General features: G+C 56.2%; 1 protein-coding gene across 1 annotated transcript; it reads left to right on the top strand.

Annotated features, from left to right (window-relative positions):
* The first annotated feature begins 851 nt into the window (after positions 1–851).
* On the top strand, positions 852–16,209 carry OLFML2B (olfactomedin like 2B). The gene is made up of 8 exons (XM_074908241.1): positions 852–1,059; positions 2,396–2,659; positions 6,167–6,274; positions 9,884–10,060; positions 11,808–12,036; positions 13,059–13,607; positions 14,096–14,272; positions 14,571–16,209. The coding sequence occupies exons 1-8, from the start codon at positions 916–918 to the stop codon at positions 15,170–15,172; spliced, it is 2,250 nt and encodes a 749-aa protein (XP_074764342.1). The 5' UTR covers positions 852–915; the 3' UTR covers positions 15,173–16,209.
* Positions 16,210–16,345: the final 136 nt, after the last annotated feature.

The raw sequence follows: 16,345 nt of genomic DNA, 5'->3' as shown, positions 1-16,345 counted from the left end.
ATCTCAGCTTTCACCATGAATTAGCAAGGCCCAGACACCATCACCACAGTGCAGACACCTACGCAGCAAAGGATGCTGCCCAGGAACAGTGTGTTCCCTTTGGCAGGGGCCACAGCAGGACATGGGACTGCCAGAACACGGTCGCTTCCTGACGGCGTCAGCCTAAATTTCAGTAAGCACACGGAGATTGGCAGATGTGGCTAGGAGCCTGCCTTCGAAACATGAACTGCTTGTGTGACCCCAGCGCACGCAGTGTCACTGGAGAGCCGCAGGTGTGGTGTACCGGGCCGTGCCATCAGGATGGTTTCTCCGTGACCCAAAGCACACAGAGGGTGAGAGCCGAGCTGTTACCGGAGATGGCAAAGGCGCCGGGCAGCTGTAAGGATGACCTTCCGTCCCCCACCAGCTGCCTGGCAAAGCCCAGGGGTGGGATGCGCAGGTTTGCTTGGCGGAGACGGGCAGCGTGGGTGTTTTGGGAAGGTGGGTTGCAGCTCTCCGGAGAAGCCTCACCCGTGGGAGCTCACCGCAACCTGAGTCGGGCGGACGATGCCCAAGCGCCCCCGCAGCCTCCTCCTGGCCCCGGCCTTCCTCTTGGGACGGGGCTCGCCCTTTCCCGCGGGGGCAGCTTGAGCCCCGGGCCCACGCGCCGCCGGGCTGGGGGCGGCCTGCGGGGACCCCCCCGCCGCAGGTGGGAAGCGCCGCCCAGGGCGGCCCCGGTCCCGCCCCGCCGCCCGCGCGGCCCCGCCCGGGGGCCCGTCCCGCCGCGGAGGGAGGGAGGGAGAGAGGCAGGGCCGGGGGGAGGGAGGGCCGGACCGGGGCGGGAGCCCGGCCCCAGCCGCGCCCGCCGCGCCGCACCTGAGCGAGCAGCGGCGGCTCCGCGCCGGCCCCGGTCCCGGCCCCCTCCGCCGCCCGCCCATGGCTCGGCCGCTGCCGCTGCTGCTCTGCCTGGCCGCGCTGGGCGCCGGCTGCCGGGCAGGGACCCCCCCCACCGGCACGGCTGGGCCCTCCGCCGAGCCGCTGCAGGACGAGGCGGACAACCAGGAGAACATCCTCTCCCAGGTACTTGTTGGGGAGCGGGGGGTGCTTGGCACCCGTGGGGGGAGAAACTGGGCACTGCTGCGGCGGTGCTGGGCACCCGCGAGAGGATGCTGGGCAGTGCTGGGGGGATGCTGGGCGCCCCGGGGGGTTCTGGGCAGTGCTGGGGGGATGCTGGGCGCCTCGGAGGGTGCTGGGCAGTGCTGGGGGGAAGCTGGGCGCCTCGGGGGGTGCTGGGCAGTGCTGGGGGGGATGCTGGGCGCCTCGGGGGGTGCTGGGCAGTGCTAGGGGGGATGCTGGGCGCCTCGGAGGGTGCTGGGCAGTGCTGGGGGGGATGCTGGGCGCCTCGGAGGGTGCTGGGCAGTGCTGGGGGGGATGCTGGGCGCCTCGGGGGGTGCTGGGCAGTGCTGGGGGGGATGCTGGGCGCCTCGGGGGGTGCTGGGCAGTGCTGGGGGGATGCTGGGCGCCTCGGGGGTTGCTGGGTGTACATGCTTGGTGGTGCTGGGTGATGCTGTGCACGCACAGCGAGTGCAGCACAGGGAGGTTTATCGGCCGGGGTGCACTGAAGCCCAGCGGGGAGCAGCTCTCAACTTCTATCCTAGCCTTTCCCTGGGGGGACTCAGAAAACGGGGAGTGTCTGGGGAGAGGAATTGGTGGAGCCTCTTTGTGTGCAGAGGGGAGAGATCCAGGCTCTTTCCCTGCCAGTGGGATGCGGTGGAGGTTTCTGTGAGAGTTGGCTGATCAAGACTGTGTGCTATTATCTGCCCTCGGAAATGGCTAACGTGGATACTATTGGAAACATACCGTCAAAGTTATTTTTGTGCTTGGGCTTTCAGAAGTGCTGTCTGCAAACCTTAGTAAAGGAAATTCCTGGCATTGTATGGGGCTAATCAGAAATACTGTTTCACCACCAGGTTATGCTGCTTATAGGGTGACTTTCAGTCACCCTTCGAGTGCACCCTTACCCTCTTTGCCCATGCAAATAGATCATGCTCAGGGTAGCAGGTGACTTACTGGGTCTACTGGACATGAAGCATTAAAAGACTGCAGGATAGGGTTTGTATTTTAAGTTTGTATATTTAAAACTGAAAGAGGCCAGGTCCATTTTATGCAAAGTGGAATAAAAAATACTCTGTTGGAAGAAGGCAGGTTTTATTCCCCTTTGTAGGTGGGGATCAGAAAGTTCTGCAATCCCTAGAAAACTTCTTGGTCAGCAGATTTTGGAAGAGCCGGCCAGTTTCCTCGAAGTTCAGGGTGTCCGAAGTGTCCCTGTTTGGCCCTCAGGGTCCAGGGTGTCCTTGTCCCTTGCTGGGTAAGCAGAGGATGCCAAGTTTGCTAACAGCCGGTGACCTGTGCCCAGCTGTTAGGTGACTATGACAAGGTGAAGGCGGTGTCTGAAGGCTCCGACTGTCGGTGCAAATGCCTGGTCAGACCCCTGGGCCGTGGCGCCTGCCAAAGGATTAACGAAGGCGCTTTCAAAGCAGAGGATTTTTACACGGTGGAAACCATCACGTCAGGACCCAGCTGCAAGTGTGCGTGCGTGGCCCCCCCCTCGGCGCTTAATCCTTGCGAGGGGGATTTCAGGCTGAAGAAGCTGCGGGAGGCAGAGAGCAGCGACCTGAAGGTAAGAGTGTGGCTTGAATTTGGGACTCTTCTGGGAGGGCGAGATCTTCTTGAAGCCTTTTCTTTTGGAGCTGTTTATAAAAAACTTTTTTCCTAAACTTTTTTCCTAAAATATCTCCTAGTTACTTTTATATCTGCATGTTTGATATAAAAATGAAGCTGAGCTTAAGGGGTTGATTTGACCAGCTGCAGTCGATGATTCACTCAATTCATCCCGTGCTGCCTGGGGTCCACGGTGGCTGCCTGTGCTGGAAGCCCAGGAGGGACCGGGCTGCTCCCTGCCCTTTGTCCAGCACTAAGTGTCTCCTGGGATAGCTCTGCTCCGCTCAGCAGCTGCCAGCTCTTTTTCCCATCACAGAGAGGGGTTCCCAAGGACCCACATAAAACACTGTTTTGGCTTCCATGGGCTGAAAGCTGCTGATGCGTCAGTATGAGGGTGTGTTACACAGCTGGCCGATGGCAGGATGAGTTTTGTTGTTATAAATGCTGACGCTTCTATGCTATTTAGTATTTTCTCTCTTTAGTAATATGTACCTCTCTTCCAAATTTAAGTGTTTGTTTGAAGTACTCGTGACCTTTGCCGGATGCTTCCTTCTGGTCTAGCAGCTGGCAGCAGATCCTTCTGAGTTTTCCTATTTGTTACCTCTGTAGTGCAGCAGAAATCCTTCCCAGAGGGCCTCTGGCTTGGTCCAGCCCTGGGGAGTCCCCAGAGTAGAAGGCTGAGTGCTGATGGCACTCATGTGGGTGGTGATGGGACGTACCTGGGGCAGAGCTGCTAGTCCCAGCTCAGGTGGGAAGGCAGGCCGTGTGCAGGGTGCCGTGGGGCAGCCTGCTGCTGGGGCCACTGCGGTGGTTTTGTTCTAATTAATTTGGAGCTCAAGGATGTGTTTCATCTTGTCCGACTGCAGACAGTTAGCAGCTTCTTGTCCAAGCTCCCTGCAGCTAGGAAAGATAAACAGGCATAGGCAGACAATCCATCATTTCGGGGAAGGAGGAATCCCAGTCTGGAGTTGTTTGGTGGTCCCTTGTCTGCAGGAGAAACCAGGATGTCCCGCTTGGCCTTACATGAGGAGCTGTGAGGTCTCTGCGGTTAGGGGAGGGGACACCCTCTGAGGTGACAGAGCCACCCCCGTAGCCCCTTGCTGGGAGGCAGGCAGAGCTCCTCCACCCGCAGCTCACACCTCTCTTACTGTCCCCTCCCGAGCCGGGCAGCCTCCGGGAGGAGCAGAGCAGTGTGCCTAGCTGTGCCTTGGCTCCTCTTGGCTCCGGCTGCCTCTTCCCACCGGGGAGCTGCTCACAGCCAGCTGTGGTGTGAAAGCTTGTCCTCTAGGAACTGGCCCAGGCTCCCCCGCTCATTTCACAAGGATCTGCAGCCAAACGATTTCACAAGGTTTATCCAAATATATGCACGTGGGCTTTTTCTTTGCTGTGAAAGTCAAACCCCAGGAGCTGTGAAAAGAGGCTTGCTTTCTCACCGAACACAGAGCCCCTCCTGGGGTCGGGCTTGCTGGGAACAACCACCTCTCGTAGGAGAAGCTGGGAAGCAGGACAGGACACAGTTCCAGTTCTTACATGACTCCTGCAGCTCCCATGCTCATCGGTGGGGTCCGGGAGGGCTGGGCCAGGCCACCTCCCTGCTCCGAACAGCCCCAGGGGTTTTTACTCTTTTCACTGGTCTGATGAGCAGCGTTCTTGCCCGGGCCAGCAGCGGGAAGCACACAGAGTCGTGCTCCTATGGCTGTTCTTTTTTCCAGGCTTTCTTACGCTCTGACTCAAAAGTCCTGGGTACTCCACATGTGGGACAGCTGTGGGAAGTTCTCCAAAATGAGAGCCCTCCCTTACGATGGGTAGGCTGCAGGATGTGTCCCTGAGGGAACAGTGAGGAAGGGAGTAGATAAGCCCAGGCAACAGGAATGTACCCCTGGGGCTCCCCAGCTCAGTCAAATGGCTGAGCTGGGCATCCCCTCTGAAGGGTTCATTCGTCTCTGTGCTTTTAGTAACATCCCATGGAAATTCATGGACCACCAGACCATCAGAGTCTGCTGTGGGTGAAGGGAAGGAAACAGCAAGTTGGCGTGTGCATCAGTATGATCTTTCAGAGAGGGTCAACTTGGTGCTGGCAGGGGGCAGCTAAGTCTAAGATCTATTCTTATGAAATCACAGCGTGCTGCTCCTCTGCTTGTAGGCACAGCGTGTGTTTTGGGGGCTCAGGTGCAGAGTCCATGTAAGGAGTCTGTTCAGGAAGATTTGGATGGTGGTTAATAAAGTCTGCAACCTTTGTGCACTGATGGAAATTATCCAGCCTGGAGGGAAAGCGCATGTCTCCAGTGGCTGTCTGGCAGGTTGCATTGCATTGTATCAGTCGCCTCCGTCCAGTTCTTGGTGGAACGTGGATGCATAGCCATAAAACAGTCCTTGTCTCTGCATGCTCCCATTTTATCTGGCCCAGAAAAATCTTTCCTTTGCTGTTAGCTCCACAGGGAGACTGCAGAGGCTGGGGTGGAAACTCAGAGTGCTGCCAGCAGTGCTGCCTGTACTTCTCCCATGTTTATGGAGCTCTGTCGACCAGTTCGTAGCTGCTGGGAGAAAATGTCATCTCCTTGTAGTAATTCCCATGCGTTGAAAATACTTCTCAGCCATCAGGGCTGTAAGGTCTGCAGTGCCATGCTGGACATGTGGGACTGGAGGGAGCAGGTGCATGTGGGAGCCGAGGCAGGGAATGGCCCAGAAACCCTTCTCACCAACTTGTGCCTTGCTTGGTGCTGTCGTCTGTGGAGTGAGTGCCAGGAACCCTACAAAATGCAGACCAAGGGTAGTCTGTCTGGATCCTCAGGATCAGTGAGCAAGGTCTGATGCTGGGCAGGACAGGAGGACACAACCCTTCCCACTGCGGGAAGGGGGTGAGTTAAATGTAGGGTGTCTCTGACATAGGTGGTTGAAGGAGAAGGCAGCATCCCTCTGATAAAGTTGTTCTCCAGGGAAGAAACTGTTAGTAGGCTGGCACTGAATTTCAGTGGCTTCACTCTTGCATTTGTGAACATTTAAAAATTTTTTAACAAGTTTCTTCTTGTTCCAGGAAAAAAAGCACAGGATGGCACGAACTCAGAGTCTGATCTAAAACTCACTTTTATTTGAGCTGCTGTTCTTTTGTTGCCTCTTTTGCTGCCAGTCACATCACTGGTGGAGTAGCTAAGCCTCTGGGCTTGTGAGAGAGCCTGCCTAGAGCTGGCAAGGAGAGCAGTGCTTCTACTTGCTCTGTTTACTAATCCCCAGCACCCACAACATGCTCCTGAAGCTCTGTGGAGATGGTGTGCATTGCTCTGCATGCTGTGCTCTGACCATGGCAGCAAAGCAAGAGGGCTGTGTAAGGAAAAACCTGCTTTTTTTTAAAAAAACTGCTTCTTGCACTCAGATGCCTGCACTGCCCTTGACTTTTGTCTGTAGAAACCACACAGGGTACTTCATAGTCAGTGCCTCTGACTGACGGTGTGCTTCCTTTGCCTTACAGCTGTCCTCCATCGTTGAGATGCTGGAAAGTGCCTTTTATGGCTTAGACCTTCTGAAGCTGCACTCAGTCACAACCAAGCTGGTGGGTCGGGTGGAAAAGCTTGAGGAGGTAAGAGGCGTCCTGCTCTCCTTCAGAGTTGTTGCCTTCAGTGGGACTTGCCTCAGATCAAGTTCTTGGTACCATTGGTGCATTCAGAGCCTTGTTCCTTTTGTAAGAAATGTTAATTAACTATTTGACTGAAACTAAACTAGACTGGATTAGACTGTCCAAACTAGACTCTACTGTTTCTCATGGGCCATGCCCAGCACAGCACCATCCTGTCAGCCTCTCCTGATCCTCTCCAGTTCCCCCCATCCCTTGTGGCCCAAACTGGGTGCGAGATCTCAGCTGTGGCCTCACCAGGACCAGGATCTCCTTGGAGTCAGAAGGGCATGCTGTTAAGTTTTTCCTCTCTCAGTTTTACATCTGTGTTGGTGTGATACTTGCTCTCAGTAGGGTGCTTTTGTGCTGTCTGATGTGGGGGTGAGAGGTTCAGGACTGGTGCTGAGGTACACTCACCAGAACTGCTGGTAGCCAAGGTGGTCAGATTCTTTAAGGACCAAGTTATATCTTGGATGTATTAAAAAAGAGCTGAAACCTCAACACTGCTAAAAAGATGGAGTACCTTCCCTTTTTTTTAGAGCAGACTTCCCGTGAAATAATTTTTACATCTATACTGTTTAATATTTCTTTGGCCAGCACAGCATAGGGTTTGCAGTTTGTTAAGCTGTGCTCAAGCTATGTAGCAACAGGTTGCCAGATTAAATACTGGAGTTTTCTCCCGTGGTCCATATCTGGGACAGTAATTCCACATTCTTGTCGGAGTGGAGCAGTTCTGTTTGTCTGCAGCCAGGAGCTGAGAGGCAATGATTTATAAAGCCAAAATTCCACTTGCAAAGTGTTTTGGGAAGGCATGGCGTGCTCCATCCCGGGGTCAGGAAGGAGACAGCTGAGAGGAGCACCCTTGCCTGAGCAGCTCTGGGTTTCCAAGCATGGTGATTGACCCTAAAGGGGAAAAAGGGGTTTTGAGATCTAAAAATAAAAAAGAACCAATGTTTTTGTTTGCAGTCCCACCCGCTTCCTGTGGTTTAGTGTAGTTCTTACTTGGGTTTGCTGCTGGGTCTCTGCTAATTAGGGGGAAAGAGTGAGGGAAGCGGGAGCTGTGCCACCAGCCATATGCTGTGCATCCCCCTTGGGGACCTTTGCTGCTGCAGCACTGGTAGCCATAGGTCTGGTGGTGGGGTGAGCCCTGTCCCACAGCATGGTGAGCTGGGCTTGTCCAGAGTAGGGAAGCTACGGTGAGCATAAAGGGCCCCACCAGGACAGACCGATGGTCTATTGCTACTTAACATTCACACTCACCTGCATCAGGGATGATGGAGGGGACAAGCCTTTTTTTGGTATCGCTTATGGATCTATGGTCCATTAATTTGTCTCACCCTCAAACTAGTTCACTGGGTGGTGTTGTTAGATATTGTCACCTTTAAAGGGGTCTGGCCAGTGAAACAGCCCACCAGGCCAGTGAGGGGGGAGTGCAGGTTCCTCAAAGACCTTGCTGATGGTCAAGTCAGAGGCTGAGGTAAGGTAAGCATTAGGAGTTTGGGTACTGACCAATGACACAAGTGATTACTTCATGTGTGGGTACCACTGCACTCTTCTGTGGTACCAAAGTGGCCCTGCCTCTCAGCCCATTCCTGCACAGGGTTCCAGTGTGAGTGGTGCTGATGGTACTTCTCTGTCTGGGCATGTTGGGGTGACCTTGCAGCGTGGCTGCTCTGCTCACAGCCTGTCGCAGTGAGACAGATGGGCAGAAGTAATCTGGTCTGGCTGAAGTAGTTTGGCCAGAGAAGGAGCAGTGAAGGTGTAGGAGGGAGGAATTCACAGATTTGGGTCTTTAATTTCCCAGAAGTGGGGCTGTAAGATCATGTAACAAGCAGCTGAAGCTGCCTGCAGGCACTCAGACAGGATGGAGAGGGACAGGAGAGATTTGAGTTAGGTGGAGATTCCCCAGTACTGCCTGGGCAGGGCAGAGCTGGCGAAGGCAGCGTAGGCAGCAGGTGTGAAATGCTTCCTGCTGCTGGCTTAACACATAAATTCCTGTTGAGAGGAGGAGGAGGATCACACCCTGCATTGGCCACGGGATCTGATACAACGGACAGCTGAGATGCTGAACAAGAGCCTGGCATGGCTTCAAAACATCGGCCTCCCAGGCGGGTGTGCTTTTGGCAGCTGCTCCTCAGTGAAGCAGCTGAGTGGCCTCAAGCAGCATCCCAGGCCAGGCTTCGATGGTGCTTCCCCACTCAAGGGGAGGCAGATTTTATCCCTAAACATGTCATAAACCAGACATTCCACAGAACAGCAATAAGGGCACAAGGCTTTCAGAATCAGTTATTCTCCCAAAAGGAGGACAGTGTCCAAGCTTCTGCTGCTGCTGCACTGCTCCTACAAAAGCATCATGAGATCCCCTGTTCCTTTTCTTACTGCAGCAAAATGTTTGCTGAAAAGTCCTTGCATTATTGGATTCAGCATCAAAATTGCATGATAAATCTGTGACTCATGATTCCTGGGTAAAGATTGGGCATTCAGATGCCCATGAAGGGGGCTGGGGGTGGTGGTGGTAATTGAGCACAGGGTGGTATCAAGAAGGTTATCACAAATTGTTTCCAGTATAACAAGGGATTTTACACAAATGGTGTTGGTCAAGGGAATGAACCCCTAGATACTTGGTCCACACAGCTAGTGCCTTCTCTAGCAAGGCAGCTTCTCTTCTTTGTCTTTAGCCTGCAGCTGTTGCATCAGCTGGCAATTTTGAGGTCACAGATGGAGGTCATGCTGGGTTTTAGGAGAAATTAATGGCGGGACAGATTGAAAATGAAGGAATGGGGGAACAGCCCCCAGTCTGATTGATGTGCCATCTATTCAAAGCAGTTGCCATTTAAGATGTGAAAGATCAAGGACTGATGAGTAGAGACTGCAACAACCCCTTGGAGACAAGGTGTGCCTACAGTTGGGAGACTGAGAAGGGCAAAGGGGTTTGCCTGCCCTGGGCTGTCTGACGAGCCGCAGACAACCCCAGCTCCCTCCTGGTCTGCGATAGCTCTCTGAGGGTCACTGGCTCTCTTCCTCTCCCCAAATTCTCCCTCTCTTCTGCAGGAGCAGAGGGTGGTGGGGAGGAGCAGTCCCTGAGTGTAGGTGCTACGTGGTTGGGCAGTAGGGCAGGACCAGAACAGAAACCAGACAAGTGGGATGTCGGCCTCAAGTACTTGCCTTGGTGGTCAGGCAGGCAGAGGCCAATGGGATTAATAAATGGTAGATGAACTTGATGCTATAGGCAAATGACGTGAGGCCGGAACTTTAGATATTTTAGCTTGTCTTTTCCTCTTCCTTCTATGAGCCAGTGAGTGTAGCTGAAGATGGGTGTTGAAGAAACTCAAGGCCACTCTCCCGCTCTATGGGGCCCCATGCCAAAGAGTGCATCTGGGATGTGCACACCAGGGATGGAGTTTCTGGATCCCACTGGGTTCAGGGGCACCTTCTTACCAGCTGAAGTGCACAGCTCCACAGAGAAGCCCAGGATGGGAGGGAGCATTGATCTCGTTGGCTCCTTGGCTGTGGTTTGGGGCTGTAGAGCATCCCTTGTCTTTATGTGGGATAAAGTCTCCTCTCTTCCTTTTCTAGGGCTTGTCCAGGAACTTTACTCAGAAGGGCTATCAGACAGGAGCCAACATAGCAGAGGGTCTGCAGGATCCTCACCGCAGGGACAGGGAGAACTGCTCCAGCCTCATCACCAACAGCCTTGCTGACATTGAGAGCTCGCTGCAGCGGGATGCCGAGGCTGCCTACACGCACACAGAGGTATGACTGCCCAGGCGGGTTGCAGGGCTTGAGGTCACTACTGCTGAGTAAGCCAGTCCAGAGGGTATCACCTGAATGTGGCCCCCAGCAGGCCACCAACCTGGGGTTATTCTCTTCTAGGCTTGGCCGACCCCGTTTCTGTGCCTCCAGCCCAGCTTGCTTCTCTCCACACAGCCCAGCTGCTGCTGGGATGTAGGAGGGACCAGGAGCAGGCTGCTCCCTGGGCCTCCCCCCTTCCCTTGCGGTTGTTGGTTTTCAAGGTCAGCAGCGGCTGTGCTGCTTGGAAAGAGTGATGTCATTGTGGGGCTGGCTGGGAAGTGCTGGGAAACCCGGAGCCTTTGATTAGCAGGGCTTGGTGGGTGGACAGCCAGTCGCCCTCCCTCCCGGGCAATTAATTACCCCTCCCCAGCCAGCCTCTGTGCCTGGCAGGCTCCAGGCAGAGGCTTGGGCATCCTGCTGGCTCTGGCGCCCAGCCCCAGACTGTCCTGCACGGAGTGAGGACGTCTTCTGCCTGAGGCAGTGGATCCCGTGCAGCCCCAGAGAGGGGTGAGAGGTAGGAAAAGACCTGCTCAGGGGGTCCTGACCCCTTAGCTGTTTTGGTGGTGCAATCTAGGGTGGCCTTGTGCTACTTTGATCCATGCTGGGTGATTCCTGGACCATCCTGCCTTCACCCCAGGGTCCCCTCTGCCAGGCAAAAGGACATGTCTGGGGAAGGGGAAGAGTTGCTGTATCATTTCCAGCTCCAAACAGGGGTGCTTAGCTCCTGGGGGTGAAGACAGCCTGTACATGGCCCCCCCAGCACTGAGAGCAGGCATTGCAGGCTCTACACAGAGGTGGGCTCCCCAGGCCCTGGCCAGCAGAAGGGTGGGCTCCCATGCATGCACTGTGGGTTGGCAGGTGGGCAAATGACCCTGACCGTGGCGTGCAGGTGTGCTCTGCTCCAGGGGGAGCTGTGCCCCGTGGCACAGGGTGTCCGGCAGTGCTCTCTCCTCCCCGGGCCATAACCTGAGCAGAGGCTCTGTTGCCCGCCGGAGAGGAGCCAGCCCTGGCCAGGCAGGAGAGCAAAGCACAGAGCTTTTATTACCCCGAGTGACCTCATTTCCCAGTGTTCCCCTTTTCTTGCTGTTAATTGCAGCAGGGCTGCAAAAGAACCCTGGGCCTGTCTTCTCAGCCAAATGGGCACCGCTTCAACCTTTGGGCTGTCTTTCCGATTTCCTTTAATGAGCTGAAATCCTTCAGGCATGAGCTGCGGCAGCTGGTGACTGCCTCAGTGTGGGGTTCCCAGTCCCTGCCTCGAGGGAGTTCCCGGTCCTGCTGGGAAGGTGCCTTCAGCTTCTGCTCTGCCAAAGCTCCGTGCATGTTGCACGCTCTACAGATCAGCTGCTGGCACTGGTCCCTGGCATGCAAGGGGGTGTCCAGTGTGGCAGTGAGGGGTGTGCCCTGCTAACTCTGCCCCAGGGTCCCCCCACTCTGCCTGCACATCCTGCATCCCTCAGCCTCTGCCTTAGTGAGCACCAAGTCCCGGGTTTGCAGTGTGGCACCAAGGTCAGGCAGAGGCAATACTGGTCTGCCACCCACGCTGTCTACTGGAGGGTTTCCCACAGCAGAAGGGATGGAGGGTGACCCTGAGAAAGGAGGAAGAGCAGAGCGTCCTACCCAACACTCAGCTGGCCAGCCTAACCTGCCCTGTCCCCCAAAACATGGCTGCCCTGGCTTATCCTGTAACAAGCCCCTACATCTCTTCCAGGGCAAATATGAAGAAAGATTCCTGAAAGATGAAACCATCTCCCAGCAGATAAACTCTGTTGAGTCCCTCCCAGAACTGCACCTCTCTCCAGAGGACGAGAAGCCCAAGCAGCTCTTGCAGAGGAAGCTGCGTGTGAGGAGCCGGCCTCCTTCCAAGCCCACCATCGTCCGAGGGGTCACCTACTACAAAGCCCAGTCCACCGAGTCAGAGAACGACATCGAGGAGCAACGTGAGTTGGGTTTGCAGCCGTGTCTGGTGGGATGGCTGGCTGCATCCCGTAGCAAAGCCAGCATTTGCCCCCGAGTCCTGCCTTGCTCCACAGGAATGTGAGGGCAAAGTGCATGGGGGTCACCATGGAGAAAGAGGGCTTGGAGGTAGAAGGAGGTGGTGCCTCACCGCTGGAAGCAGTGAGGCAGCATCCAGCCTTTGAGCCCTGGGTGGGGAGCAGTGCAGTGCTGTTCCATGGAAAATCCCTGGTAGCTAAGGAAATGGGTCACTGCTACAGTTTAAAGCACCCAGCATCAACACCTTTCCAGAAAGTAAATGCAAGTTTATTACATACGTTGGTCCTGCAGATCCTCCTGCCCAATGGCATCCCAGGAAGTTTGTGCAGTGCTCGGGGTGGTGGGAGGCAGCTCAGAGTTTCCACTGGCTGCCCTGCAGCCCGCAGCTCCAGCCATGGGGAGAGCTGGGGGCTGAGCCCCAGACCCAGCAGCATGGGCAAATAAGGCAAGTGCCCTTTTTCTGCAAAGCCAGCTCAGCAGCAAGGCTGGCCAGCATAGCTGTGTGTAGGTTCTTGAGATCCCTAAGATGAGGAGGAGCAAAGGGCGCTTGTGGTGGCTGGTGAGCCTGCGTGGCCCCTGTGCCCCCGGTGAGGCACCCACTTTGGCAGCCTGGGTTAGGTGGGGGGTGGGATCTGGTGGGATGCTGCGGCTGTGTCTGCAACCTGCCCCATCTCTGGGGGCTGGCAGGATCGAATCGCCCTCCCTCACCTCTCGCTCTGCCCAGCCTCAGGTGGAGGACGTGGTTGTGCTGGGGTGTTGCTGACCCCCTAACGTGGGCACCGTCAGCCCCTGCAGTTCATGCAGTCCTTCTCCGGCTGGAAATTAAGAGGGAAAACGATTGAATTCAGTATAAGGCAGTCTGGGGAAATGGGTAGAGGAGCTAGAGCGGTGGGGTGAGTGCAAAGGGACTGCCAGGGACCTGCTCCCACTCGCTGTGGGGCTGATGCCCATTGCCTGTGTTTGGCAGCGGACGAGCTGTTCAGTGGGGACAACACAGTGGACCTGCTGATCGAGGACCAGCTCCTGAGGCCCAGCAGCAGGGCAGGCGAGGGCATGAGGAAGCCCTCACCGGTGGGATGGCCACCCACCCCTGGCAGCGACCCCACCACCCTGCCGGCTGCTGACACTGCCGTGACAGCCACCGTGCCCCTGTCCCCTGCCATGTCTACGGGGCCCACGCCAGACCCCACCACTGTGAGCCAGCTGACCCCCACGCCAGAGACCACGACTGCCCCAGTGGGGCTGGCAGAGGAGGGGACCCCACAGCTACTGGCAGCCTTGGCCAGCACAGTGGTGGCCACAGCCACAGAGAGCTTGCCTACAGCTGCCACCACTGTCCCCAGCCCTGCTGTGGCCACCACTGCTGGGACCTCAAAGGATGTGGGGACAAGCCCTGTCCTGGAGAGCAGCCCAGAAGCTTGGGGACAGGTGAGCACCCCTGCGACGCCAGTCAGCCCCACCATCCCTGCCACCCCAAAGCAGGTCCTGGAGGAGGAGGACATCAGGAACATCATTGGTGAGTGCCTGCGGGTCCTGTACCGATCCAGCTGTGCGCATGAGGTCCAGCTTCTTGTGCCCACATCATGTCCTGCTAAGTCCAGCACACCTGGATTTGATCATGGGTGGAAGGTGTCATGGAGACAGTCACTGGACAACACTTTACTGGGGTGTCAGGTTTACTTGCTTGTTAACTCTGGAACCTACTGTGGTCTTCTCCCAGTTTGAGGGGCTGGACAGGGCAGAAAGAGGCATCCCTAGAGACAGACCTGAGACAGGCAGCAGCCTCAGCTGGGGCAGGGACATGGCTAAGGCTGTGGGGACCTCTTTGCAGGATCTGGCCAGCACTGCTGGGTCTCGTGAGGCTGAGCCCATCTGAAGCAGTGGGGGTACCTGAGGGGTGGGCAAGGGGCTGGCGGGCGGTGATGCCTGCAGACTCTCAGCAGGAGCAGGGAAAGCGTGGCCACCCTCCCTTGGGCCTCATGAGCCTTTTTTCTGCCTGCACAGGGCGCTGCAAGGACACGCTGTCCACCATCTCAGGGCCCACCACCCAGAACACCTATGGGCGAAATGAGGGGGCCTGGATGAAGGACCCCCTGGCACGGGAGGAGCGGATCTACGTCACCAACTACTACTATGGGAACACGCTGGTGGAATTCAGGAACCTCGACAACTTCAAGCAAGGTGGGCTTGTGCCATCCATGGTGATGCGCTGGCCACCTCTCAGCTGGTCCAAGTAGTGTCCCCATTCCCTGGGATGCAGCACTGCGAGGGGAAGCTCTGCCCAGGGATCCTCCCCTCTTGGGTGCCAGTACCTGGCGTGTGGGGCTCAGAGCACAGGGCAGGTCAGGCTGCTCATGGTGGCTCTAGACTTGCTTGTCACCATGCCAGGCTGTGACTGGGGACAGAGGATGCTGGAAGTGGGGCCACCAACCCCAAAGCAAAGGGAGGGTCTTGCCAGCAATATGTCTCTGTCCCACAGGTCGCTGGAGCAACTCCTACAAGCTCCCATACAGCTGGATTGGGACAGGGCATGTTGTCTACAATGGCTCTTTCTACTACAACCGGGCCTTCACGCGCAACATCATCAAATATGACCTGAAGCAGCGGTTTGTGGCTGCCTGGGCCATGTTGCACGACGTGGCCTACGAGGAGTCCACCCCATGGCGGTGGCGAGGCCACTCAGATGTGGACTTTGCTGTGGATGAGAATGGCCTGTGGGTCATCTACCCGGCCATCAGCTACGAGGGCTTCAACCAGGAGGTGATTGTGCTGAGCAAGCTGAATGCGGCCGACCTCAGCACCCAGAAGGAGACCACCTGGCGGACGGGGCTGCGGAAGAACTTCTACGGGAACTGCTTTGTCATCTGTGGGGTCCTGTATGCAGTTGACAGCTACAACAAAAGGAACGCCAACATATCCTACGCCTTTGACACGCACACCAACACGCAGATCATCCCCCGCCTGCTCTTTGAGAACGAGTATGCTTACACCACGCAGATAGACTATAACCCCAAGGACCGCCTGCTCTACGCCTGGGACAATGGGCACCAAGTCAACTACCACGTCATCTTTGCCTACTGAGACCTCCTGCCACAGCAGGACACTGCGAGCCAGAGGCCACCAGCACCTTTTATTATTTTTATTATTATTGTTATTTTGTACAAATCTAAGAGTAAATGATGAGTTTTGTTTCAAGCTGTTTTTTTATGGTGGATTGTAGATCAATCCCCAGACCAGAACCACCCCCTTAATCTTTGCTGTAACCTTGCTTCTGATTTTCCTTCCTGTGGGGAGGAGGCCTTCCTTCAGGAGGGCAGACCCAGCTCTCCTGCCCAGGGAGGAGGACGTTGCCCAGACGTGGTCCTCCTGACATGGTTTTTTAACTAAAGATGATCAGCAAGATCCTCAGAACCAGTGTGAAGCTGGCCTTTCTGCTGCAGGCACCAGTTCCTGGCGGGATGCTGATGTCCGTCTGTCCTCGTGGAGGACATACATGTCCCACAGGAATGTCCTGTATCTCTCGACCATCTTGCCAGCTGACGGCCAGCAGGCCCTTTGGAGATCCTGCTGTACAACGGGGCTGCAGCGCTGCTCTGGCAGTCCCTGGTGCTGGCACTTAACGCTGAGAGGACTGTCCCCTCCGGCCGGGGCTCTGCCCTTTGCAACCTGCTCTTGGGGGCTGGGGGCACCCTGAGCCCTGACTCATGTCTGGAGCGAGCTGGCAGCGGGAGGGGTACACTGTAAATACCTGTAGATGGCTTTTGTTTGTTCATTTTTGTAACCTAAAATAGTCCCCTTTGGCAGCTGCTGGGCAAAGGCTCTGCTCGGCCGGGTGCTGGGCTGCCTGGGTGGGGAAGTGTGGGGCTGGAGGAGCCCTCGTGCCCCATCCCACTGCCGCTCTGTCTCCCGCAGGGCCTCGGCCCATGTGCCCTCTCAGGGCCCTGCTCACCTCTGTCCTGGCTGTTGGCCCTCAGGAGCCCCTCACAGAGGTACAGCCCCTGCTCTTCTGCCCGGCAGCTTCTTGTATTTACCTGCTGTCAACAATAAAAGATAAAGTACCTTTGCAGCTGTTCGGGGCTTTCTTTGGGCCTGGTTCACCCTCTGGGTGCACGGAAATGCACAATGGTTTTTTGGGTGGGTTTCGGTTGGTTTGAAGAGAGCCAGTTTACACACCAAGTGGCAGCAAGGCATGCTGGCTGGAGAGGACCTAAGAAGAGCTTTTGTCTATCATGCCTACAGTTGCTCTCAGGCCAC

Source organism: Athene noctua, chromosome 5 (assembly GCF_965140245.1).
Source record: "Athene noctua chromosome 5, bAthNoc1.hap1.1, whole genome shotgun sequence".
Classification (NCBI taxonomy): Eukaryota; Metazoa; Chordata; class Aves; order Strigiformes; family Strigidae; genus Athene; species Athene noctua.
This window is presented reverse-complemented; position numbering and strand designations above follow the sequence as displayed.